General features: G+C 40.4%; 1 protein-coding gene and 1 long non-coding RNA gene across 3 annotated transcripts in view; one reads left to right on the forward strand and one right to left on the reverse strand.

The window, feature by feature from the left end:
- The window catches only part of ICE1 (interactor of little elongation complex ELL subunit 1), a 38,120-nt gene extending 30,886 nt beyond the window's left edge, over positions 1-7,234 (reverse strand). For both annotated transcript variants that reach the window (XM_087721919.1, XM_087721918.1), the window contains exon 1: positions 7,046-7,234. In XM_087721919.1, coding sequence (XP_087578045.1) covers positions 7,046-7,138 — 93 coding nt within the window. In that variant the 5' untranslated portion in view covers positions 7,139-7,234. The remainder of the gene's footprint in view (positions 1-7,045) is intronic.
- LOC148044493 (uncharacterized) overlaps positions 1-26,950 on the forward strand; it is a 1,189,713-nt gene that overhangs the window by 944,648 nt on the left and 218,115 nt on the right. The gene's annotated exons all lie outside the window — the stretch shown is intronic.

Genomic DNA, 26,950 nt, shown 5'->3' on the forward strand with positions numbered 1-26,950 from the left:
TTCATCCACAGCAAAGAAGTGAAGCACTTGCACAAATTCTGAACTCTTTTTCCAAATCACTGTCAAGTTTGCACTTTCATAAAAATATTTTATAAAAACCATTATCTAAACATATTTTAAATCAAGCTAGAGATTTGATAGAAACACTCCTTTATATAGGACATTTTTAATAAGGTTTAATCTTCTGCAATAATTTTATTTTAAAAAGCTAGAAAGGTTTAACACCATTATAGGCAAGATTGTATTAGAAAAATAAGGTGGTAAACCAAACCCCCAAAAATGCCAATAGAAGAAATGTGAATGAATTTGTGAACAAGCGTGAATAAGTGTAAGCTCTTTCTAAAGCTATCATTTTCTAGCACCACAACTTTCCTGGTCTTCTTGGTTGTTTCATTAATTCTTTCTTCATCTATTTATTCTGTAGTTTAATCCTCGTTCATTCTCTCTATATTACCAAACCACCTCAATATACTTCTTTCATACTAGTTTATTCACTTCTCTATTCAGCATTCTCAGTCATTCAGCATCCATTTGCTATTCATCCTATTTCTTCTTACTTTACTACACATGCTTAAGCACTCCATTCTCATAGTAATCCACTCCAATTGGGTTGAGAGGGGAGGATTAAGTGCTCAGGCAGAAATATGGATATGAGAAGGCTAAAGGGAAGGAGGTAGGACAGGAGTTAGATTACAGAAGACTGGCTGATACCCATCCCATCTTCTAATGCAGTGGTTCCCAAACTTGGCAACTTTAAGACTTGTGGACTTCAACTCCCAGAATTCTCCAGCCAGCAGAGCTGGAGAATTCTGGGAGTTGAAGTCCACAAGTCTTAAAGTTGCCAAGTTTGGGAACCACTGTTCTAATGCAACTGCCTCCTAGAATACAGGAAGCTGAATTCCCAGCATTTATCCTCAGCCTGCTTTTAGTGAATTCATGTGTAATAAGACCTTGTTCGAAATACTTTCTTAAGGATCATTACAAACATTTTGCATGTATAACCAGAGAACTGTTTGGGCAAGAATAAAGAAGTGCCATATCTGACATCTGTCTCAGTTTTGGTAGTTTAGAACAGTGTTTCTCAACCTTGGCAACTTGAAGATGTCCGGACTTCAACTCCCAGAATTCCCCAGCCAGCATTCGCTGGCTGGGGAATTCTGGGAGTTGAAGTCCGGACATCTTCAAGTTGCCAAGGTTGAGAAACACTGGTTTAGAAGGTCTCACACAATGCTGGGATGGTGGAGGTTATAGTAATTTGAGAACAGATTGCCCAGAAAATTGGCAGCACCTGTGTTGCTTTCTTCCCTTCGCTTTAAACCCTCTCCCCAAGGACAGCGTGACAAGGTTAACAATAAAAACTTTGCTATGAAATAATTGAGTGTGTGTGGGAGAGAGAGAGAGAGAGAGAGAGAGAGAGAGAGAGAGAGAGAGAGAGAGAGAGAGAGAGAGAGAGGGAGAAGTGTGTAAAAATGTAAAGCAGCCTAAAGCAGCAAGAAAATGATGTTTTTCTGTAGCACTACTCACAAGGAGTAGTAGGTAGAGTGGCAGAAGTTGTAGCAGCAGTGTAGAAGAGTGGAAAATAGCAATAGCAATAGCAGTTAGACTTATTTACCGCTTCATAGGGCTTTCAGCCCTCTCTAAGCGGTTTACAGAGTCAGCATATTGCCCCCAACAACAATCCGGGTCCTCACTTTACCCACCTCGGAAGGATGGAAGGCTGAGTCAACCTTGAGCCGGTGAGATTTGAACCGCTGAACTGCTGAACTAGCAGTCAGCTGAAGTGGCCTGCAATGCTGCACTCTACCCACTGAGCCACCTCGGCTAGTGAATAATAGTTATGTGAGTGCTTGTGTGAATTTTTTAGGGACCTGGGTTGTTGTTAGATCTTTTGGCATCTTGGACCCACCAAATTGGATATAGTTTAAAAGAACTTGTGACAAATACTTTGGGAGGTAGATATCAGGTGTCCTGTTATGACCGGATGTGAGTAAATCTACTTGAAATTGGGTTGTGCAGACAGGCTGAGTATAATGCTGATATGTTACTCACCCTATTGTTCAACATTATTGCTCTTGAGTTTCTAGATCTCATTGAAATTGCTTAGTTATTTTTGGTTGGGGCAGCATAAAAGCCACCACAGAAAATAAAGTTCAGGTTTGATGTTGGATTTCATATCTTTGCTGCTGCTGGTAGACAATCTCCCAGGCCTTATATATGTTCAGGTAGTTCTCAACTTGCAATCACAACTGAGCCCAGAATTTTGGTTGTTGTACATTATTAAGCAAGTCACCATGTGATCTGATTTGACTTTTATTATGACAACTATTTTTTGAAGATTGGTAAGGGTTTTTTTATTAGTTTTTATGTATTTTATATTATAAATTAATAAAAAGAAAAAAGTGACACCACCACCATGTGGTTGTTCAGCAAATCCAGCATATACAATGGGCAGAAAAATGTCCACTGAGTCACTACCCCATCATTTTGTAACACCTTACTACCAAAGGCCAACATAGCTCCTAAGTCTTTTTTCAAGAGAGGAGGAAGGTAAAAATGATATTTTTTTTGGCAGATATTTAGAGTACAAGGGGGTTTCCTTAATTTTATGGTTTGAGGAATTGTTGGATTTAGTTCTATGTTAATTAGACATCTGAAATTGATTTTTGAATTGTGTGTGGTTATTTGAATTAGTAAATTTTTACTGACTATTATCCATTTGAACTCCATGAATATCAATACTGGAAAGAAAGAAATAAGAACAAATGTCTATAAACAGATTTATGCTTAAACTACATATTCAAAACAAATAGGCCTTTTTCTAAGCAGATATTATATTCGCATTCTTATGGTTTTTTTTTCCAAATGGAACAATAACTTTTTCTGTTTCTATTTTTCCTCTTGATTACATTCATTTACAATGTTGCATAATTTTCCCCAAATTCTTATTTTCCATTGCTACCTTCAATACAACATAACACAAAACTATTGCCATCTTATAGATTTCTCCTTTCTTATTAACCATAACCATGACATCAATTCATATCCTGACTTTTAGTCCTTTCATAATTAAACCTACATCTTCACTTCTTTACATGTATTCAACTCTATAATATTAGACTACCTTCATTTAGTAACCATCATTCCCTAAATACCACAGATATACACAGCTTATCTATTTTCTAATACATTTTACCTATTTTACTTTTGTTCATTTTTCACATTAAATCCTCTCCTTAGCTCATGAATTTATTCTTTTGCTATTCCAAATTACAGTCTTCCGCGTGCATTGTGATAAGATGTGCCCATAAATATCAAACATATTGCTCTAATCAACTTTCACTTAATGCTTCGGAGCGCAGTGGCTCACTTGGTTAGAGCACTGGGTTGACGATCCCGTAGAGCCATGTTCAAGACCCAAATGCTGCTATGTGACGAGGTGAGCTCCTGTCCTTTGCTCCATCTCCTTCCAATCTAGGAGTTTGAAAGCATGGTACCACTTCAGTGGGCTCATTAATGGGAACATGAAAGGAACCCCTAACTTGTGCATCTCCTGGGCAATGGTGATATCATCTGCTAATCATTCTAACTTCTACAGAGAAACTGTAGATTGGATACCAATCAAAATAATACAGTATTCCCTGCTAATGATAAGTGCAATTATTTGGTAAGGGCAATACTCATCAGATTTGATTATGGCTCAAATTCCACAAACATAACCAAATACCACTTTTACCACAAGCACACTTCTATGCAAGCTAGAATCTCTAAAAGGTACAAGCAGTGTAGTGAATGCCTAATAATGCTTACTGGGATGGGGAAATCACAATTCAACTTGTAAACAGAAACCTTTTTGCTTTATGTCCACCTAATACAATGTTCTGAAGTAAATCCAAGCACCAGAATCAATGGAGAAAACTCTGGGAGGTGCCTACTCCAGATGTCTATTTCTCAGATTCTAGAAATTATAGATAAGGATTCTACTACAAATCAAGTCCAATACTTAAGTATGGCTAGTTTCTAAATGGCCAGATTAGGCTTGGTTGTAACAAGGAAGAATTACCTTCAAAAAGAATGCTTTACTGAAATTGTTAGTGAGTGACCAGCTTCCTTTTATGGCTTGTTTGACCTAAGGTTTTGTGAGCAGAACAGACTATTCAATAGTCAGTGGATTGGTTACTTTGTAGGAAAAAAAGTGCAAAGATACTATATAAACACAATTGTTTCAGTTTATCTGCCAAACTAACCTAAGTATTTTAATAGTAAAATAGAATGTGCTTGGGTGAATAAACAGAACACTTGTGTCATCTAATATTGACCAAAGCTACTTTCAATGGTATTCATTTTTGTATTTTGCTTCCATTCATCAAGCATCATATTAAACTACAATTACTATGTGGAAAAAAAAATCAATGATGTACTGCAGAGAGATTAGCAGATTCATGGCTCCGATTTCTACAGACTACTTCAAATAAATGCTAGAGTAGATTTTTATTAGATTCTTGTTGAAACACCTTGTTTGCTTAGACAAAAATAAAGATTTTATGTCTTGGAAAGCAGACTAACAAAGCCTTAACCAGAATGAAAAGCTGAAAATGCATTATTGCTTTGTATATGCAGCATGAGTAAGTAAGTACGTTAGTAAAAAAAAAATCATCACACAGAATTTAACTCAGCACCTGAACAAAATATACTTATCAAGCTCTTATTTTAGGGAAGAGAGAGAGGGAGGGAGAGCGAATTCTGCTGAGTCAGAGTTTAACTTGAAGGTCTAAAAGAAAATTAATAAATAGCACTACAAGCAAGCTAATAATAATTTTAAGAAAGAACATTATTTTATGATGGCATGAAAAAGTGGAAGAAAGTCAAAGACTAAGATAAAAAGAATGAAGAGTACAATAAAAAAGGATAAAAATTATTCATCTAAAAGATATGTTTGAGCTTCTATACAATTTATTGGTCTGAAACAGATATCAAAGTAAATAAATGAAAGCAAACCATAATTAAGAGGTAATAGGATATTTTGAAAACTTTTTTGAAAAAACTTAGGAATATGATTCAGTTCACTTTTCTTTAATTGTCCTTCTATAAACTAAAGACAACTTAAGAAAAATGAATTGATTCATATTCCTATAGTGTTTTTTCAACTTAAATAGTATTCAAAATACTCAGACAATATCACTTATTGTAAAATTCATGAAACTTTTTAAGATGGAATCCATCTTGATCATTTGGACATCAATGTCACTTGAATAAATGAATTCTAGGATTTTAATGATACATTGATTATTAAAAGCAGTAAAAATAATTTCATAATTAGTAAAAGTTATAAACTCTAATATTAATATTGACTATTGTACATCTCTACTTACATTATATTAAATCAGATGGAAATCTGGCAAGGTGGCTTACTCTCAAGAAAGCAAAATCTTACTGAAAGGGGTGATTTAAATACAGTATTCCTTAGTTACATTACACATACTTCTTTGTAAAGTGACTTCAGATCTTAATCTTATATAGTAATGCTGAAATATGGATTCTGTTTCTAAGATTGTATAACATATTTACAATTGGAATTCTTTAAATTTCTCTGTTCTAAATTAGCAAAACCTACAAATACTACAACAACAATAACTATATGGAAATTTGTTTTGCTTTAAAGGCAAATTGCTTAAGTTCCAAGGAACTTAAGCAAAAAATTTCAGCACAATTCAACAGGGGTAACTATCACCCCAAAATTACATTGACTATCCAACAAGGGCAATGATCAGTGTATTCTTGAGATTAGAAAATGATCAAAAATTGATAGGTTCAAGATACAGAGATAGGCTTAAGATACAGAAGGATCTTAATAGATTTAAACACTGGGCCCTATCTAACAAAATGAAAGTCAATGTAGAGAAAAGGTTTTATATTTAGACAAGAAAAAAACAAGTGTACAGTATGGTACCTGTCTCCAGGTCATAGACTGTCCTAGTGGATAATCACTTAAATATGAACCAGAAGTGTGCTGCCAAAAATAGCCAACACAGTTCTAGGCTGCATTAAGAGAGAGATAGAATGAAGATCATGTGAAGTGTTAATACCACTTTATAATGCCTTGGTAAGGCCACACCTGGAATACTGCATCCAGTTTCAGTGGCCACAATATAAAAAAGATGTTGAAAGAGTGGAAGAGAAGAGCAACAAAGATGATTAGGGGACTGGAGACTAAAACATATGAAGAACGGTGGCAAGAACTGGGTATGTCTAGTTTAATGAAAAGAAGGACTAGGGGAGACATGATAGCACTGTTCCAATATCTCAGGGGTTGCCACAAAGAAGGAGGAGTCAAGCTATTCTCCAAAGCAGCTGAGTGCAGGACAAGACGCAATGGGCGGAAACTAATCAAGGAGAGAAGCAACTTAGAACTAAGAGAAATTTCCTGATAGTTAACAATAGCTCAGTGGAACAACTTGCCTCCAGAAGTTCTGAGTGCTCCAACACTGGAAGTTTTTAAAATGTTGGACAACATCTTTGTCTGAAATGGCATAACCCATAATGCAACCTGAGTAGGGGGTTGGACTAGAAGACCTCCGAGGTCCCTTCCAATTCTGTTAAAACTGTCTCCTGACGGATACAAAAGTGGACAGCTCACCCCATGCTGGAGGATGCAAAAGTGTTTGGGAACTTCATTCAAGAGAGCCCAAGAAAACCGAACCATCCTCCGCATCAATTTGCTCCCCGCGCACTTCGCCCCGTCCTTAAAACACCAGCCAGTCATTTATTCCAAGGGTCTCCAACCTTGGCCGCTTTAAAACTTGTGGACTTCAACTCCCAGAATTCCTCAGCCAGCAACGCTGGCTGAGGAATTCTGGGAATTGAAGTCCACAAGTCTTAAAGTGGCCAAAGGTTGGAGACCCCTGATTTATTCAATAAGGCCGTCTTAAAACGGGGCTGCCCAATTCGGCAAAAACAACAAGAACAACAAGAACAACAACAACAACAACAACCTTCCCCAGCATGACGGGCTGCAACGGGCAAAGGGGCTAAAGATTAAGAGCTCCACCTGCTGAAGGGCTCCGCAGTTGGCGCAGGCCATTGCCGCCTCCGCCGTGATCGCCGCCGTGTTGGCCGCCGGCGGGGTCTCCCCGGGCATCATGATTCCCAACGCAGCGCAAGCGGCCCATCCGTCGCCCGTTGCGAGCCTCGGGCGCTGGTGGAGGCGGTAGCGGTAGCGGTGAGCAGCAAGTAGCGAAATCTTCCCTAGAAGCCAGTGCGACGAGTGCGACGCAAGAGGGAAGAAAGACCCCCTTCGCCGGCGCTGCGATTAGCTGCCCCGCGCAGTGCCTGATTTAAAAAAAGGCGAACTGCAACTCCCAGCCTACTACGCAACTTCGACTTTCGCTTTCTCAAATCGAGGGCTTGAACTTAAAGACGTGAGGTTTTTCTAATGGGTGATGTTATCTCCGCGAGGGCGGTTCTCTTAGGAAGTTGCAAACTCTCCAAATCGTGCTCTTTTTGCAAACAGGATAGCAGGATGGGAACAAACAAAATGTATTCATTAAATAAAATTTAACTTGTGTATTTAATTATAATCACGTATACATGCCAGTTTTTTAATTAAAGTTCCCTGTGTTTTGGAATGTGGTGGTTGCTATGCTTCTCGAGGGCCAGGTGCAATTTCCAGCCAAAAATTAGTAAAATTTGGAATTGCATTTTTTTAAAAAAAGTCGAACTTTTTTTATCCTACCTGATAAAATTTATTCATTCAATAAAATTTAACTTCTGTATTTAATTATAGTCACATATAAATGTCAAACTTTTTTTATCCTACCTGATAAAATTTATACATTAAATAAAATTTAACTTCTGTATTTAATTATAATCACATATTCATGTCAAATTTTTAATTAAAATTCCCTGTGTTTTGGAATGTGGTGGCTGCCATGCTTCTCAAGGGCCAGGTGCAATTTCCAGCCAAAAATTAGTAAAATTTGGAATTGCATTAAAAAAAAAACCGAACTTTTTTTATCCTAACTGAACCGGTATCCTAAGTGTACAAAAAATGTATTCATTAAATAAAATTTAACTTCTGTATTTAATTATAATCACATATAAATGTCAAATTTTTAATTAAAATTCCCTGTGTTTTGGAATGTGGTTGTTGCCATGCTTCTCGAGGGCCAGGTGCAATTTCCAGCCAAAAATTAATAAAATTTGGAATTGCATTTTAAAAAAAAAGCCGAACTTTTTAAATCCTATCTGAACTGGGATCCTAAGTGTACAAAAAAAGACAGGTGCGACAGACATCATTCTGATAACAAGGGGTGCGAAGGGGAGAAGCAATGCCAAGGCAATCTGGAGGAGGAGAAATAATTCCAGAGAAGAACAGAAGAAACCGGAGCAGGCATGGAAGACTGCGTGTTAGGTATGGATATCAGCAATTCAGTTTTCCCCTTCTTTTTCTCCTTGCGCTTAGCATTTTTTTAAAAAAATCCTCTTACTTGTTGAAGAGTGCGGGGATCTCAATAGCTTGCGAAAGTTTTGTGACTTTTGAGTTGGTCTAATAAAGATATTGTCGTAATACACATTTTGAACTGATTTACAGGTTTTGCTTTGGGGCCATTCAATTAGCAGGGAGCAAGACTTCATTTTAACGGAAACTGTCCTTAGCAAAACCTGAAATCACAGGCAGAATTTATACAGAATCCAATCTGAGTCGGCCACTGCGACCAGAGGTTTATTCTCCCAAACTTTTGGATTAGTGCTTGAGGCCATCCTCAAGGAACCTCCCTCCCTCTCTCTCCAGTGGTTCCAGTGAAAGGCTTAAATTGGATCCTGCAACATTCTCCCTGGGGCACATGATTGCCTTAATTTGTGAGGATTCATACACTAAAATGCATATATTTTGGATACGCAAAATAATTTATATATTTGAAAATATGTTGAAGAAAGGCTTTTAAAATGACTTAGGGAAAAATGTTGGGGAACAAACTTAAAAATGACACTATCAGTTGCATACAAGGAAAACCAGTACAAAATGTTTTACAGATGGCACCTGGCACCAACAAGGTTAGCTAAAATCTTAACAAATACCTCCCCAAAATGTTGGAAATGCGAATCAATACACGGAACATATTACCATTTATTATGGTGGACCTGTGGGGAGGCTAAATTTTTTTGGAAAAGGATCAAAAATTGGCTGGAGGCAATAACGGGTTAAAATAGAATGGAAACCTGAAGTTTTTTTTATCAGGAATTATGTCTGCAAAATACAAAAATGAAATCCAGTATTTAACACTACATATAATTACGGTGGCAAGGATTGCTTTGCCCAGAAATGGAAAAACAAATTAATGCCAAGCGAAGATGAAATAATAAGAAAGGTTATGAGCTGTGCTGAAATTGACAAACGAACTAAAGAAATCCAGGGAAAGGAAGAATCAGAATTCTACCAGATATGGGATAAATGGTATAAGTGGATGGAGGAAAGAAACAAAAATCAATGAAGGAATATAATAAAACTCAAAAAACAATAGTTATGAGTAAAATAAGAGGGTTAAGGATGGTGAAATCCAAATGAAATACAATAGAAGGGGAAATAATATAAGGTGAGCGGTATCGATTGATGATTGCTATTATAAAGAACAGGAAGTTCCTGTTCCGTATTGTATTGTATAAATGTAGTGTGTATGTCTAAAAAAAATATGACTTTGTGAAAGAATTGAAGTGGTGCATATAAGTCATGCTTCCAGAATCCTCACACCCAATGTCTCCAAATCCAGTCTTCTTGTATTTTCCTGGAAATCTGAAAGGAATTCCATAAAAAACAGGAGTACAGTCCTCTGATTTTATTTTAGCCCACAACATCTTTTTTCACCTTCATTACCTATAATTCCACCTTGTATGTGAAAGCTGTAATAAAACCAATAGAATATTTCTATAATGAAGAAGAGTCAGAGGAATATTTATAATGAGAATCTTCTGATTCTTCATTACAAAATATTCCATTGGTTTTTGGGACAATAGTTCATAGCAAATATTCCGTTGGTTTTTGAGACTATATCATGGCAAACTGCTTAGATGAATGATGACTAACAGCTGGAATCAAAAGAGCAGTGTGTATTTATCTTGATTGGCATATAGGGCTTTTTCCTCAGACCAATTAGGGCTTATCTTTCTGAGAACTTGTACTTACCTCTTGCACCTGAGTTAGTAATTAGCAATCATGAGAAGTGAATTGTGATTGTGACCTTCTGACCATCTGTGCCTTGTTTTTTCCCCTATGTTGCACCCTTTTAGAAATCAGGCATAGCATAGTCCTTGCCTATTCCAGATACAAATAATACAAGATACATTTTTGGAAGTCTCATATCATTGAACTTTGCAATGATCAAAGACCCATAATATGCCCCATAGGTAGGCAATAGTTGCAGGAATGTGTTTCTGTTTGGGTTGCCCGGTAAATTAGAGGATAAAAGCTAAATTTTAAAAAATTGTCAGGTTATTGCCCAGTCTGTCTCTTTAATCTTTGCCTTTAGCAGTGTTGAAAGAAATGCCTTTCTGGGTTCAGCTCCAAGTGGGGGGGAAAGACACTGGAGACATGGAGGCTGCTTGGAAAGATGGTTTATTGTTGGACAGGGCCACATGGCTTGAGCCCTGTACAGAAAAGGTGATCACATGCTTCAATGTAGGTGTAGAAGAAGAGAAGGGCCGAGGGAGGGGCTTGCTAGGCTTTTCATAACCTGTTCAGTCCCACCTCTCTGTTTCCTGTTCCTGTGTAAGAAATGTATTCTGATTGGTTGTCAGACTCCCATGGTGCCATGCAGGGGGCTACTCTCTAGGCTGTTTTGAATCCATAGATGAGTTCTCAGATGCCATGTGAAGAGTTGAGTAATATCCCTTCCCCCTACAGCTGCAGTGGAGAAGTCTTTATTATGTAAAGTGGGCTAGCCTGGCCACCTCAATGGCCTATTGACAAAGTGTGGATGGGCAGGAACCTACAGGAAACTATTCTGTCTTTTAAAGCATGTTTCTTTCTTTTCACATCCAGAGAAATATTCTGCCTTTTCAATATTTCCAAGGATATTTCATTTTTCTGGGAGAGGGCTGGATGATAACTTCCCACAGCAGAATGAAAGATCTGAATGGGAAAAAAATTACACAGTCCTCATAATTTTTTACAATATCTTTATAATTAGGTTTCTTGGTAAGTATAAGATGTTTAATCAAAAGGTGAATCTACCCATTAAAAGATTCAAGCTGGGTTTAGGAATATTGAGAGAAATCAATGTATTTTGGAAACTGAAACTTTGTTACAGTTATTTTTTGTTACTCAGTTGTTCAGTCTACTTCCAACTCTTCACGATCTGATGTATGTAATTTTGCAAGGATTGTCAAATCGTTTTTTTTTATTTTTTTACTATTGAATAGTAGACCAATTTTTGTACTCTCTTTTTACCCTTCATTCCTTAAGGTGTGTATATTGTGCATTTGTTTTTAAGATCTGACATACAATAAACCATAGGATGGCTTAATTTTCAAAAACTGAATGTGACATTCACATAGTGTTACCAAGTTGGTGTTGACTTTTAGCAACCATATAAGGTTTTCCACCATGATGATCTGTTCAAGGTCTGGTCCTTCAGATTTTCCAACAGTGTACTGATTGCTGCTCTAAATCAGTCCCTCCACATTGCTGCTGGCCACCCCCCTCTCTGTTATTTCACCTGGTTCCACCACAAAACCGCGCTCGACTAAACCGCGCCCGACTAAACCGCGTCGCTGACGTCATCAACAGGGCGACAACAGCGCGGAGACAGAAGCACGGTGTAAACCCTAAACCTAAAATTAACCCCTAAACCTAAACCTAACCCCCCTAAACCTAATCCTAAACCTAACCCTAAACCTAACCCTTAACCTAACCCTAAACCTAACCCTTAACCTAACCCTAAACCTAATCCTAACCCTTAACCTAACCCTAACTCTAACCCTTAACCTAACCCTAAACCTAAACCTAACCCTAACCCTTAACTTAACCCTAACCCTTAACCTAACCCTAAAGCTAACCCTAAAGCTAACCCTAAACCTAACCCTTACCTTAACTTGAATCGGCTTGCTTTCAAAGCGCTATTTAAAGCGCCCTTCTTTCTCCGCGCTGGCTGTTGTCGCCCTGTTGATGACGTCAGCGACGCGGTTTAATCGGGCGCGGCTTAGTCGAGCGCGGTTTTGACGGGTCACGATTTCACCTTTCTCGGCATCATTTTTCCCCCCACAATATGTCCCAAATGTACTGTATTTTTCAGAGTATAAGATGCTTCGGAGTATAAGATGCACCTCAGTTTTGGGGGGAGGAAAATAAGGGGAAAAAATCTGCCTCTGCCTACCAGCATCCATCGGTGTTCATCTGGCTAGCATCTTTAGCAAACAGCCTGGTCAGCTTCAGCCAGTGATGGGATTCAAATAATTTAACAACCGGTTCTCTGCCCTAATGGCCAACTGGGTAGGTGTGGCTTGGTGGTCATGTGACTGGGTGGGCGTGGCCAACTCAGCATCACTTATGTCAATGGGCGCTTCGCCTTAGGAGTTACAATGGTAATAAGGGTTAACCAGAGAGGCAGTTTCTGTAAACAGGGCAATAAAGATTAGGCTAGAAACAACACCAGAATGTTTCCTTCCTGCCTTCCTTACAGGATTAGCCCTGTAAAGTGGGGAAAAAACAAAAGGAGATTTCTTCCAACAACCGGTTCTCTGAACTGCTTAGAAAGTGAACAACCGGTTCTCCCGAATAGGTGCGAACTGGCTGAATCCCACCACTGTATTCAGCATATTAGCCTGATTCAGAATGAGCAGGGTGGATCGGCATCCTGGAATACCCCCAATCAGCTGTTCCCAGAGGTGAACTTTTGCAGCAGGTTCGTTGATTGTGAGCACTCGCTTGTTGGGGCTGATATGCAGCTTCAAAAAAACAGCTGATGGTCGCAGGCACTCCAGTGAGTACAGCAGGCGAAGTGCGGAACTGGTCAGACAAGGCAGCAGCTGGTTGCCATTTTGGCCTGCGTGCCAGGCGTTTTCAGCCTCCGAACACTCTTGTTTGAGACCTGTTCAAGGCCACGAAGATTGTCAAAGCACATCACTGCGAAGCGCAGCCCGAAAAACGATGCACAGAGGTAAAAAATGGGCCGTGCGGAGGCAAAAATTGTGATGTGCAGAGGCCGAAAATGCAATGCAATTGGCTGTGTTGTGCTCTTGGGATCCCTGCAGTCTTAAATGGGTCTCAAATGGAGCATTCAGAGACTGAAAATGTGAGGTGCAGAGGCCAAAAATACAAGTCACGGCGGGGGAGGGGGGGAGTGTGTCTCTGGCAATTCCTGCAGCCTGGAATAGAATATTTCTAAAATGCGACATGAAGAGACCGAAGGGTGGGGGCTAGCAGGTGGATGGGGCTACATTCAGTGTATAAGACACACCCACATTTTCACCCTCTTTTAGAGGGGAAAAAGTAAGACTTACACTCCGAAAAATACGGTAATACTTTAAGCATGGTAATTTGTGTCCCACTTGAGAGCTCTGATTTGATTTATTCAGTGATCCATTTGTTTGTTTACTTGCTTGCCTAGAGTTTTTTCAAATTTCCAAAATAAACTTTCTATCCTGTTTTCGGAGTCCAAGGGTTCTGATCTTGGGAGATATTAATGCATTGTGGCATTTGAATATGTTATTTGTTGTGGCCCAGCAGGAGCCGCTGGAGCTGCCACCAGACTCCGACAGCGAGGGGCCCTATGAGTCGGCTCTGGAGGATGTGGAGGACCCTGGACAGGGTTCTGACTCCGAGCAGGACCCAGAGAGACTGGTTGGCCACCAGGAGGCACCTGAGCCTTGGACCAGTGGGGAGGAGACAAGGGAGAGTGAGCCGGATGCCAGTAGTGAGTTGTTCCTGGATGCCCGGCACTGAAGAGCTAATAGGCGTCAGGAACAGTTACGCAAGTACAGGAGGTAATTGCACTCAGCTGGTGGTCATTAGTCTCCTCTCTAGATTATAAAAGGACTGCTTGTGCACAGGCCCCTTTTGCAGAAGTCAACACAGGAACTAATGTTGGAGAACATTATTGTGAGCTTGGCAGGCTGGATTGCTGCCACGGCTTATCTGTGCTGGATTGCTGCCCAAGCTTGTCTGTGCCGGTTTGCTGCCAAGGACCTGTCTGTCTGTTAATTAAATGCCGTAACTTATCTTTGGCTCGGAGTGTGTTTGTGTGGGATGAGTGGGTTCAGAACAATTATCCAAGGCCTTCATGGCTACTGTCTGTGGTGTATTTCTTGACTGCTGATTCCAGAAACTATCTGCCACTCCAATATCTTCATTGTCAATTTTAAGGCTGATTTTTGTGTCTGTCATTAATTTGATCATCTTTATATTTATCTTAATCCCACTTTTGTTTCATAGTGCTCCTTGACTTTCATTAATAGAGTCTGCACATACATTCCTTGTGGGAAACTGGCAGGCGGTGTCAGAAATCCTTCCTTCCTCCCTCCCTCCTTCCCTCTTTGCTATTATAAGTGAATACTTCCTCATTTGACTTCCGTGTTTATTTATGTATATAGGCATCTTTTTGATTGTTGAGAAACTATGTTAGCAATATAGAAATCATGCAATTGACAGAAATGTGTCAGTTGTTCTCCTGTTTCATTTCAATTTCCTAGGCTATGCAGTACAACTACATTTTCCTTCTCAAGGTTATTTCTTTGACATTTCAGTTCCCAATCAGAAGCAATACATTATTCATAGGAAAAAAAAATACAGAACAGTGTACCCTACTGGTTTTCCAGAACTATTCAGCATGCTTTGACACCACAATGTTTTGCATTTGGAATGTCTGGCGGATAGGACCCAGGAACACTGTTTGAGAGTGCATCTGTTCCAGTGGTGGGTTTCAAAAATTTTTCGAACCTACTCTGTGGGTGTGGCCACCTTTGTGGGAGTGGCTTGCCGGCCATGTGACTTGGTGGGAGTGGCTTGCCAGCCATGTGTTTTCCCTCTCTCTCTCTCTCTCTCTCTCTCTCTCTCTCTTTCCTTCCTTTTGTCTCTCTGTCCCTTTTTCCTTTTTTTCTTTCATCTCTCTCTCACTTTTTCTTTCTTTTTTCTTTTTTTCTTTTTTTCTTTCTTCCTTTCTTTCTCTTTCTCTCTCTGTGTGTGTCTGTGTGTATGTCTCTCTCTGTGTGTGTGTGTGTGTGTGTGTGTGTGTGTGTGTGTCAGTGGTGGGTTTCAAATTTTTTTCGAACCTCTTCTGTAAGTGTGGCCTGCTTTCTGGTGGAACCTCTTCTAATCGGTTCGGTAGATTTGACGAACCGGTTCTACCGAACTGGTGAGAACTGGTAGGAACCCACCTCTGATCTGTTCCTTTCCATTTTGCCACATTCAGAAAGTGGGGCTAGGGGCTAGTTTGATACCTAGGCTATTGCTCTATGGTTTTCCACAGGCATGACATCTATAGAACATTATAATGGGAAGAAAACAATGATGCAGCCGTGACCCGACAAAAGCGCAAAAGTCATAAGCGCGCCGACAACACCGCGGAGCTAAAACCGCAATGTCAAAAGCACGCCGACAACAGCACGCCGACAACAGTGCGCCGACAGAAGCGCGATTTAATTTAAGGTAAGATTTACAGTTAGGTTTAGGGTTAGGTTTAGGTTTAGGTTTAGGGTTAGGTTTAGGGTTAGGTTTAGGGTTAGGGTTAGGTTTAGGGTTAGGTTTAGGGTTAGGTTTAGGGTTAGGGTTAGGGTTAGGGTTACGTTACAGCGCGCTTCTGTCAGCGCGCTTTTGTCGGCGCGCTTTAGGGCTAATTAGTCGCTCATTCGTCGCGCGGTTTTGTCACCACGCTTTAGACACCGCGGTTTAGTCAGGCGCGCTTTTGTTGTGCGCGCATTTGTGGTGGAACCGATGCAGGTTCTCAACACTTGAAAGCACTAACGGGGCATTACTTTTCAGTTCATTAAACCATTTTTTAAGTTCTGCATGTCTTGTTTCAAGATGGAAAAATTATTAGTACATAGAAAACTGGATTCAGAAATTGAAACTGTAAACTTTTGGTTTTTTTTTTAATGTTTTTGGTGGGAGACAAATAAAACAGATAAAGTAAGAAAACACAAAGAACATTTCATCAATGGGTTTTTATTTGTAACAGTTTCAAGAAAGTTTGACATTCCAGACAACATACTGTAGATGGCACCAGAGATTGCGCCAGAGCTCCTATTCAGTATTATGATAGCATTGTTGAAGCAGCGTGCAAAAAATGTTGGGCAACTTGATAACTGTAATAGAGGAAATTCCAATCCAGTAATGATTCTCCTATCAGCCCACTTCATCTCAAAAGTCTGTATTTAGAGAGAATTGTACATTATTATCTCTGCCAGAGTTATCAAAATAACTTTATCATATGCCCTTAAAGCAGGGAAATTTGAAGCATTCACTGATAGTAATTAACTAGCATGGAGGAAAAAAAATGATGCTGATAGTACACCTGTTAAATAACGACCTTTTAAATGGAAAATAAAAAGGGGGGAAAGAAAGCAAGCAAAGAACCATTAGCAAGACTGAGTAACTACATCTGATAGTAGTCTGGCTAATATCTCCTTCCAAGTGTAGGCATTTATGTTATTGATAATAAATGGTAATGATTGACAGAAGCATGCTAACTGGATGCCATAGAAATATAGTCCTGGAGACATACTATTGTTCTCTGAATCAAAGACCACATTAAAATGGATTTATAGCCCCAAATTTGGAAATAGCCAAAAGAGGGGGGGGGGAAATTGAAGTGTTGTTGAATTTACAAGATGACACAGAACAACCTAATACAGTGTTGTGGCCAGGATTACTTTATGGCAGAGTTCCCGAACATTTGCAGACTAGCCCGGGGTGGTGGTGGTGGTTCTGTGTGAGCAGCGGGCATATGCACCCACTGCTTATCCAAATGGAGTTGCCTAACTTGATTCACAGTTTTGCAACTGCTTTATGTGCTACTGAATTTGGGTGTCTTCCAATATCGTCCCCCAGTAGCCTAGTCCTAGCATATATTTTACTTATTAGAAAGACATCATTTCTTAGGTGGGAACTTGTAGCATCTTCTAGAACAAGGGTGTCAAACTGGTGGCTGTTGTGGCCCAGCAGGAGCCGTTGGAGCTGCCACCAGACTCTGACAGCGAGGGGCCCTATGAGTTGGCTCTGGAGGATGTGGAGGACCCTGGACAAGGTTCCGACTCCGAGCAGGGCGCAGAGAGACTGGTTGGCCACCAGGTGGCGCCTGAGCCTTGGACCAGTGGGGAGGAGACAAGGGAGAGTGATCCAGAAGCCAGCAGTGAGTTGTTCCTGGATGCACGCCATCGAAGCGCTACTCGGACGTCAGGAACAATTACACAATTACAGGAGGTAATTGCGCTCAGCTGATGGTCATTAGGCTCCTCTCCAGACTATAAAAAAGACTGCTTGTGACACACCCCTCTTGCAGAAGTCAACACATTGACTAAAGAAAACGTAACTAACTTGGCAGGCTGGATTGCTGCCAAGGTTTGTCTGACTTGCTGCCTTATCTGTTTGTTTGCTTGGCTTTCAGCCACTGAGATTTTGGCTTCTTGCTATTAAAAGTACATTCTAGTTAAGCTTGTCTCGGCTTTCGTTACTGGACGGAGGAGCGGGTCAGAACAGGTGGCCATGCAAGGCCACGTCGACCAGCTCTACGAAGGGAAAAAATGTCGCAAAACATCACGTGATGGCAACATGAAGCCGTGGATTTGACACCCGTGTTCTAGAATCATCCAACTATATTTGTGCTAAAGTAATGGTAATGAGATTGTCAGGTCTGCATTTATATTCCTTTTAGAATTTTGGCCTGCCACACTTTCTCTTATTTCATTATGCTGTTTCTTTAAGTATAGTCAATGGGAGGGGGGAATAGACAGGAGTGAGATTGTGGAATGTATTGTTTTCATTTTTTACTAGAAGCCAAGGTCATCCTTTGTCTCCGGACTTTCACACCTGGCCAGAAGTAGCTGGGCGTGGATGCCAGCGTGGAAGAAGACGATTGGGCCATGTGATGGATTGTGGGTGTGGGGACAAGATCATGAACTTTTAACTGCGTGGAATTCTGATGTCATTTCCAGTATTGGGATTAACACAGATGTGCCTAAGATGTCTGTCTTATTAAATTGGAACAAAAAGGATCGTTTTGCCTTGGACTCTGATTTAATTCTGCGTGATACTTGGAACGCTGACAGAGATTATGTTTATACCATTGTAATGACAAGATTTGATAGCAGTATTCCAGTATTTGAGAGACTGCTACAAAGAGGAGGCTCGTCAATTTATTTTCCAAAGCACCAGAGGGCAGGACAAGAAACAATGGATGGAAACTAATCAAGGAGAAAAACAACCTGGAGAAACTTCCTAACAGCAAGAACAATTAACCAATGGAACAGCTTGTCTTCAAACATGGGTGCTTCATCACTGGAGGTTTTTAAAGAAAAGACTGGACAGTCACTTGTCTGAAATGATATAGGATCTCCTCCTTTATTTTTTATTTATTTATTTATTAGACTTATATACCGCTTCATAAACCCTCTCTAAGCGGTTTAGAAATTTTTTAGCAAATTGAGTCAGCAACTTGCCCCCACAGTCCGGGTCCTCATTTCACCCACCTCGGAAGGATGGAAGGCTGAGTCGACCTTGAGCCGGTGAGATTTGAACTGCTGAACTGCAGATCACAGTCAGCTAAAGTGGCCTGTAGTACTGCACCCTAACCACTGCGCCACCTCAGCCTCCTTCAACAGAGGGCAAGACTAGAAGACCTCCAAGGTCTCTTCCAGCTCTATTCTGATTCAAATAACCAAAGTATGAACAAGCTGAATAATTGCTAGTTTAGCTAAATAGCTGCCAAGAAAAAAGCGTTAGTTTTATTTAAAAAAATTTCCCAATGGGGGGGGGGGACCCACAACCCTTGGCAAAATGAATGTAAATTTGTAATAAAATCAATAAAAAAATTTGGCGGTCAGTTTGTTCAAGACATTAAAAATAACCCAGTATTTATTTCTATTTATTAGGAGAAGGAAGGAAATTTGCCTTAAAAGTATTTCCAGATACAGGACTTTTTAGTGCCACTAGTAAAAAAAAGTAACATGAAAAGCTATTTTTCTCCTTTCCAGTGGAAATAGACAGAAACATGGTAAAATATGGGAAAGTTCTAAGAGAAAATGATGTCATTTCGACCGCCCTCTTTGAATTCTTTCATTGGGGCACAATAATTGTACAACAAAGCCTCATTTTGACTTTATTGGCTAAGGTCTGCTGAGTTCTTTGAAAAATGCATATTTTTGAGAGATCTGTTATCTATTCACATTTGTTGAGAAATCAACTTGCTATAATAACTAAATGGATCATCCATGTTCAGGAGTAGTGTACCTATGAATGTGAGGGCATATGATGGGAGAAAATGGCTTTATTCTTGACATTGAACTTTTTCAAGAGGTCTGTTTACACTAAGCAATGGACTGGAAGATGGCTCTTCAGCCTGGTCTAAGCAAACACTTCAGAGATTATGTCGCAATGCATACAATATCCCTTTTGTGAGATGATCTGTCTCACATTGTTATACAACAACAATCCGTTTTGAATCTATCAGTTTGGTAATTCAGTAATCCCATATGAATGATACATAAGTGCCTTCTCTGGCCTCTAAACTGTGACTCATAATCACTGCAAATTACTCCTCCAGGACATTCCACAAACAAAATTACTTTCGCAGGAGATAGTAAAACTATTTTAACAACTATGTCACTCTGTGTAAGTGGCATAATACCCAATTGTAAGAAGTAAAATGTGGATAGGCTTCGTGGCCCGACAAATGCACGCACGACAAAAGCGCACTGACAAAATCGCGACGAGAAAATTGTGATGTCGAAATCGCGCCCACAATAGCGCGCCGACAAAACCGCACCCACAAAAGCGCGATTAGGGTTAAGGTAAGGGTTAGGGTTAGGTTCAGGGTTAGATTCAGGGTTAGGTTTAGGGTTAGGTTTAGGGTTAGGTTTAGGGTTAGGTTTAGGGTTAGGTTTAGGGTTAGGTTTAGGGTTAGGTTTAGGGTTAGGTTTAGGGTTAGGTTCAGGGTTAGGTTTAAGGTTAGGTTTAGGGTTAGGTTTAGGGTTAGGGTTAGGGTTAGAGTTAGGGTTAGGTTTAGGGTTAGGTTTCGGGTTAGGTTTCGGGTTAGGTTCAGGGTTAGGTTTAAGGTTAGGTTTAGGGTTAGGTTTAGGGTTACGGTTAGAGTTAGGGTTAGGTTTAGGGTTAGGTTTATTACCTTGTTTTCACGTTGTTTGTTGACGGTGTGCTTTTGTCAGCGCGCTGTTGTCGGCGCAATTTCAACGTCACGGTTTTCTCACCGCGGTTTTGTTGGCGTGCTTTTGTTGTCCGCGCATTTGTTGATGAATCAATAGGCTTAGTATGACATTAAGGAAAAAATCAGATGCTATTCCCTGAGTGTCCAATGTGCTTTTTTTTGTCCCCATCATCTCTTGCCATCATCCTTATTTCTGAGGATTCCTATGAGCTTTCCATACAGGAATTCCTATAGGCATTTTATAGGTCCAATTGCCCTTTATCATAAATACCATGAAGGATACCACTTTCAGTGGCAGCTACTTACTATCCAGTTGTTACCAGTTGTGATGCTTAGGTTCTTCCTTATGCTTGAATTAAAATTCTATCCACCAGTCCTTGCAGAGAACTATAAAAAATAATGTTTATTGCCCTCGTTAGTGGTCTTTATCCTGTCACAGGTGCTTCCTTTGCAGGGGTGTCAAATTGGTGGCCTGCGGGCTGGATGCGTCACATGCAGGCCACGCCCACCCCAGTTCCACAAATGGGAAAAACATTGCAAAATGTCCTATGACAGCAATGTGATAGCAATAGCAATAGCAATAGCAGTTAGATTTATATGCCGCTTCATAGGGCTTTGAGCCCTATCTAAGCGGTTTACAGAGTCAGCATATCGCCTCCAACAGTCTGGGTCCTCATTTCACCCACCTCGGAAGGATGGAAGGCTGAGTCAACCTTGAGCCGGTGAGATTAGAACCGCTGAACTGCAGATAACAGTCAGCTGAAGTGTCCTGCAGTACTGCACCCTAACCACTGCGCCACCTCGGCGAGTTTGACACTCCTGACTACAGGATAGTTCAAGGTCAGTTTGTAGGGGTTTATTTCCCTTCTCCCCAACAAATTAGCCAGCAAGAATAGATCCAGAACTCTCTTTGAGGAAGGCTTAGATAAGATTTGCCTGTCAAAACTTGCTTTGGCATGGGTGCCTTCAAAGAGAGAGCAAGGTTCGAGCTGAGCTAAGGACAGGAGAAGAGCCCAGGTGGGATGAAGCAGATTTCCCCATTACCTGAAATATAATAGTCATGGAAGATAGTGCAGAGGAATCAGGGGACTGAGGGCAGGTGCTCATTAGTCTAAATGAGTACATGCTAGGCTGATTACACCTTCCGGGGATCCCGTGACTGTGAAACTGACTAAACATTTACTGAAATTGACAGCACCCACAGCAAAATGCTTATGGCTTGTTGTACTCCTAAAATGGAAAAAAAAAGACTTGAACTCTCCAATTGCAAAGGATGACTTTAGAGCCAGCTTGATTTAGTGGTTAAAAAGCGGGAAGCTATGAGTTCTAGTCCCACCTTAGCAGTGGTGGGTTTCAAAATTTTTTGGAACCTCTTCTGTAGTTGCGGCCTGCTTTCTGGGTCTACTGGTGGAACCTCTTCTAACCGGTTTGGTAGATTTGACGAACCGGTTCTACCAAACCGCTGCGAACCGGTAGGAACCCACCTCTGCACCTTAGCCATGAAAGTCAGCTGGGTGACTTTGGTCCAGTCACTTTCTCGCAGCCCAACTCAACTCACAGGATTGTTGTGAGGGAAATAGAAGGAGGAAGGTGTTTTGGAGATGTTCAGCGCCTTGAATTATTTGTGAAAATAATAAAGGATGGATATAAACACATAAAATAAAATGACTTTGTTACTACAGGTATAGATTGGTGATGAAATAAGATGATTCTTTAGGGTTTCTTTATGCAATATATATTTTTTTATTCAGGAGGGTGCCAGATTTGTAATATATCCCCCATTGCAAAAATCTTTAAATGTCCCAGTAAGTTACCTTAAAATCAGTTGGGAAGACGCCACAAACCATAATTGAATGTGTTTGGTTTTGGCTGAGTGCAGGAGTTTTACAATACTTTAACTCCCTAAACTAGTAAATCAATACTCCCAGGAACAGAACAAAGGATTTCTTTGAAATTAGTGTTGGGCAAGAAATCAATATACTTCTTTTAATCATTAATTGCTATACATCAAGCAAACAATGAATAAATCTTAAAACTTCATAAAATAAGATCATTTTATTGGAAACAGGCAAACGTATATAGGTATATCAAATGTATATACATGGTTTAAAGAGAGTAAACTTTCTTACTTTTGTCTAAATTTTATAATTATTTTTGTTCCATATTTATTTTTGATTAATATTTGCTTTTCAGAACAGCAATTCTGGGATAATTCTTATTTGATTGATTGATTGATTCATTATGTGCTGTCAAGTCATTATCAACTTTTAGCAATCACATAGATTTTCTCCATTATGACCTATCAGCCCTAACTTGGTCTTTCGGGTTTTCCAGAAGCATTAACACAAATAAAATGTTAGCAATGAAATTTGCAATAATCTTAAATTCATAATGAGACCATGATAGGAATTTTAAAGAGGTCTCAGAAGTTTGATCAATGATTCTTTTTTACTTGTATTAATGAGTATACAGCTATAGCAATAGCAGTTAGACTTATATACCGCTTCATAGGGCTTTCAGCCCTCTCTAAGCGGTTTACAGAGTCAGCATATTGCCCCCAACAACAATCCGGGTCCTCATTTCACCCATCTCGGAAGGATGGAAGGCTGAGTCAACCTTGAGCCGGTGAGATTAGAACCGCTGAACTGCAGATAGCAGTCAGCTGAAGTGGCCTGCAGTACTGCACCCTAACCAGGCGCCACCTCGGCTCTGAACAACTAAAATAATAGATAAGAATACTGAACTTCATTAACACATAAACCTCTATAGTCTATGGATTTACAATCATGCACCAGAGACACATGGATATTTCCGAGAGAAACTGAACCTTGTTATTGATGGTCAATATCAATGGGTTTCCAATGTCTGATAATAGCTGGTCACATGTGAGATGTCAATTGTTTCCAACTACAGAAATGAAAGTTTTGCCATTATACTTACATTAGAAATCCCATTCCATGAAATATTTACAAGTAGCCCTTCTTTAACACCCATGCATTTAGTGACCATGAAAAAGTTATGACAGTGTTGAATGATAATTAATTATGTGTTCTGACCCCCTCCTCCGTCCAGTAACGAATGCCGAGACAAGCTTAACTGGAATGTACTTTAATAGCAAGACACCAAAACCTCGGTGGCTGAAAGCCAAGCAGAACAAACAGATAAGGACCTTGGCAGCAACTCAGACAAACTCAGGCAGCAATAAACAGATAAGGCTTGGCAGCAATCTAGTCTGCCAAACTCACAGTACTGTCCTCCGACATTCAATCCTGCATTGACTTCTACAAAGAGGGCCGTGTGCACAAGTAGCTATTATAGTCTGGAGAGGAGCCTAATGACCACCAGCTGAGTACAATCACTTCCTGTAATTGCGTAATTGTTCCTGACGCCTAGTAGCTCTTCGATGGCGTGCATCCAGGAACAACTCACTACTGGCCTCCGGCTCACTCTCCCTTGTCTCCTCCCCACAGGTGCAAGGCTCAGGGGCCTCCTGGTGGCCAACCAGCCTCTCTGTGCCCTGCTCGGAGTCGGAACCCTGTCCAACGTCCTCCACATCCTCCAGAGCCGACTCATAGGGCCCCTCGCTGTCGGAGTCTGGTGGCAGCTCCAATGGCTCCTGCTGGGCCACAACAGTTATGATAGGTCTTCGTAATTGCAATGCCCTCATGGTCATGGATCACAGTTTGGGCACTTGGCAACCAACTCATAATTACAATATTCCCAGTGTCCTGCAGTCACATGATCACTATCCCCAATCTTCAATGCTGACTTCTGGCACATAAAGACAATGGGGGAACTGGGAGGAGGTTGCAAATGGTAATCATGTGACTGCAGGATTCTTCAGAGAATCCTACAGAGCCGAGCTGGCGCAGTGGTTAAATGCAGCACTGCAGGCTACTTCAGCTGACTGCAGTTCTGCAGTTCGGCTGTTCAAATCTCACCGGCTCAGGGTTGACTCAGCCTTCCATCCTTCCGAAGTGGGTAAAATGAGGACCCGGATTGTTGTTGGGGGCGATATGCTGACTCTGTAAACCGCTTAGAGAGGGCTGAAAGCCTTATGAAGCGGTATATAAGTCTAATTGCTATTGCTATTGCAATCATATGGGTTTCACCTACTGATGGGAATTGGGACTGCTACAGCTGCCATTGTTAGTTGACATGGGCATGTGATGTTGTGCCATATGACTGATTACTTAGTGATGGAGTTCTCGGTTCTAATTAGCAATAGCAATAGCAGTTAGACTTATATACCGCTTCTTAAGGCTTTCAGCCCTCTCTAAGCGGTTTACAGAGTCAGCATATTGCCTCCAACAATCCGGGTCCTCATTTTACCCACCTCGGAAGGATGGAAGGCTGAGTCAACCCTGAGCCGGTGAGATTTGAACCGCTGAACTGCTGAACTAGCAGTCAGCTGAAGTGGCCTGCAGTACTGCACTCTACCCACTGCGCCACCTCGGCTCTTCAATTATCCTTAGTAAGTGATGATTACCTTTGTATGGTAATCAAAGCAAACTATTAGTTTTTGGTGTAAAGACATGTTTTAAACAAATTAAAACTTAGCAAACCAACAGATCCTTGAACAAATCAACACAAAGTTGTCCCTTGAGGTACAAATAAGCAGGCTAAAATTATGATACTTTGGCACCTTATGCAAAGACTGTCAGGAAAAGGGTCTACTACTAGGAACGGTGAAGGAAATAGAAAAGGATGAATAACAGCTAAGTGGATGGCTCAATTACTATGATCATACATACACATCTAACCTGAAAGGTTAGGGGCAGATAGTCTTGGAAAAAATATATGTGGTTGTTATCTTTTCTTGTCCCCTCATTCTCTCTTTCCTTGTGATTCTGGAGATGTTAAACTATTTCATTCTCTTTCTTCATCCCTCTTTTTCTTTGCCATATCCTGACTACATTTGGTGTTACCTCTTAAACATGATGCTCTCCCCTCTTTCTCCACAAAAACATAATTATGCTGTTACTTTAAGTTAATTGTTTCACCATTACTATCCGTATTGTTAATTTTATTTGCCAACCATCCCACGGTTCTAGGCAACTCTTGAGTTCCATACAGCACACCATAATGTTGCATGTTGCTGTTGTCACCTCAGGACGGATTAGAATCCCTCCTGAACTCTCCACTGAGTTGTAGGAAGTTGTCAGAGACTGTTTTAAAACAAGGTCACATGACCTCCTAAGGGCTGGAGTAGGATTGGCCTAACCTAATTTCCAATGGCTGAAGGAGGGGGCAGTCTATACTCAACTTCAGAGTAGGCAACAACTGAAAATAAAACAGGATGGGCAAGGACTAAGGTATGGTGGACAATGTATTTGACTGACACCAGAGAGATCCAGTTTCTACTCCATCTTCAGGGCGGGGGATTTTTGGTGGATGAGGGTCTGTTTGGGGATTGTCATATGTGTTGGATGTTCTGTGAATTTCTTTGTATGGGTATACTGTGTATATACCAGTGGTGGGATTCAGCCGGTTCACACCTATTCGGGAGAACCGGTTGTTAACTTTCTAAGAAGTTCAGAGAACCAATTGTTGGAAGAAATCTCCTTTTGTTTCTTTCCACTTTACAGGGCTAATCCTGTAAGGAAGGCAGGAAGGAAACATTCTGGTGTTGTTTCTAGCCTAATCTTTATTGACCTGCTTACCGAAACTGCCTCTCTGGTTAACCCTTATTACATTGTAACAGCTAAGGTGAAGCGCCCATCAACGTTAGTGATGTTGAGTTGGCCATGCCCAACGAGTCACCTGACCACCGAGCCCCACCTACCCAGCTGGTTATTAGGGCAGAGAACCGGTTGTTAAATTATTTGAATCCCACCACTAGTATATACGTACAATGACAATAAAGTATTTCTCTTCTCTTTCTAAATTTGGACTTCTAGTAGCTTCATGGACACATGCATGTCGTTTTCTTGGAGAAAATATGAAAGTGATTAGCCATTGCCTTCTTCTGGATTTTTGTTACAACCGAATTTCCTTGCGGTATTAACAGGGCCAGGCCTCGCTTCTTTTTCGTCAGGTAGACCAGCTTTTAATCATTTAATAAAATGATTCAACGATTTAACAAATGCAGAAAGAAATTGTGAGTTTTATAAGTTTAGCCTATTGAAGAGGTCTGATTTGGATGAAGAGGCTGTCTCTTTTCAAGAATTTTATTTGGAGATTTTTTTTTAATAAAAGAGGGGTTTTTTTCCCCCTAAGAAAGGAGAAAGTAATGTTTAGATTGGCTCCCTAGCAGCATCCCAGAAAACTTCTCGTACAATTGAAACCTCGCACATAGAACAGGTATAATATAGAAGGTTTCAAGCAATTGAGCCATGAGGCACCCAGCAGAAAGCAAGAAATGCTATTTTTATAGCATGCTAATGAGAATTCCGTGGGGCTAAATATTACTGCTTAATTGGCTTCATTTCATTTCATTTCATTTGCAGTCCCTTGTATGCTGAAGGTCAGTCATCTACTAAGTCTTCTAAAATGTTCCCAAGCCCAGAGATCAGGCCAGAAGGCACAATTGCTATAGAAAAGAAAGTATGATATTATATCGACACTTATCAAGGCTTCTGGAAGAG

This window comes from Thamnophis sirtalis, unplaced genomic scaffold (assembly GCF_051295495.1).
Source record: "Thamnophis sirtalis isolate CommonGarterSnake01/CBP01778 unplaced genomic scaffold, rThaSir2_p1.2 scaffold_8, whole genome shotgun sequence".
Taxonomy (NCBI): Eukaryota; Metazoa; Chordata; class Lepidosauria; order Squamata; family Natricidae; genus Thamnophis; species Thamnophis sirtalis.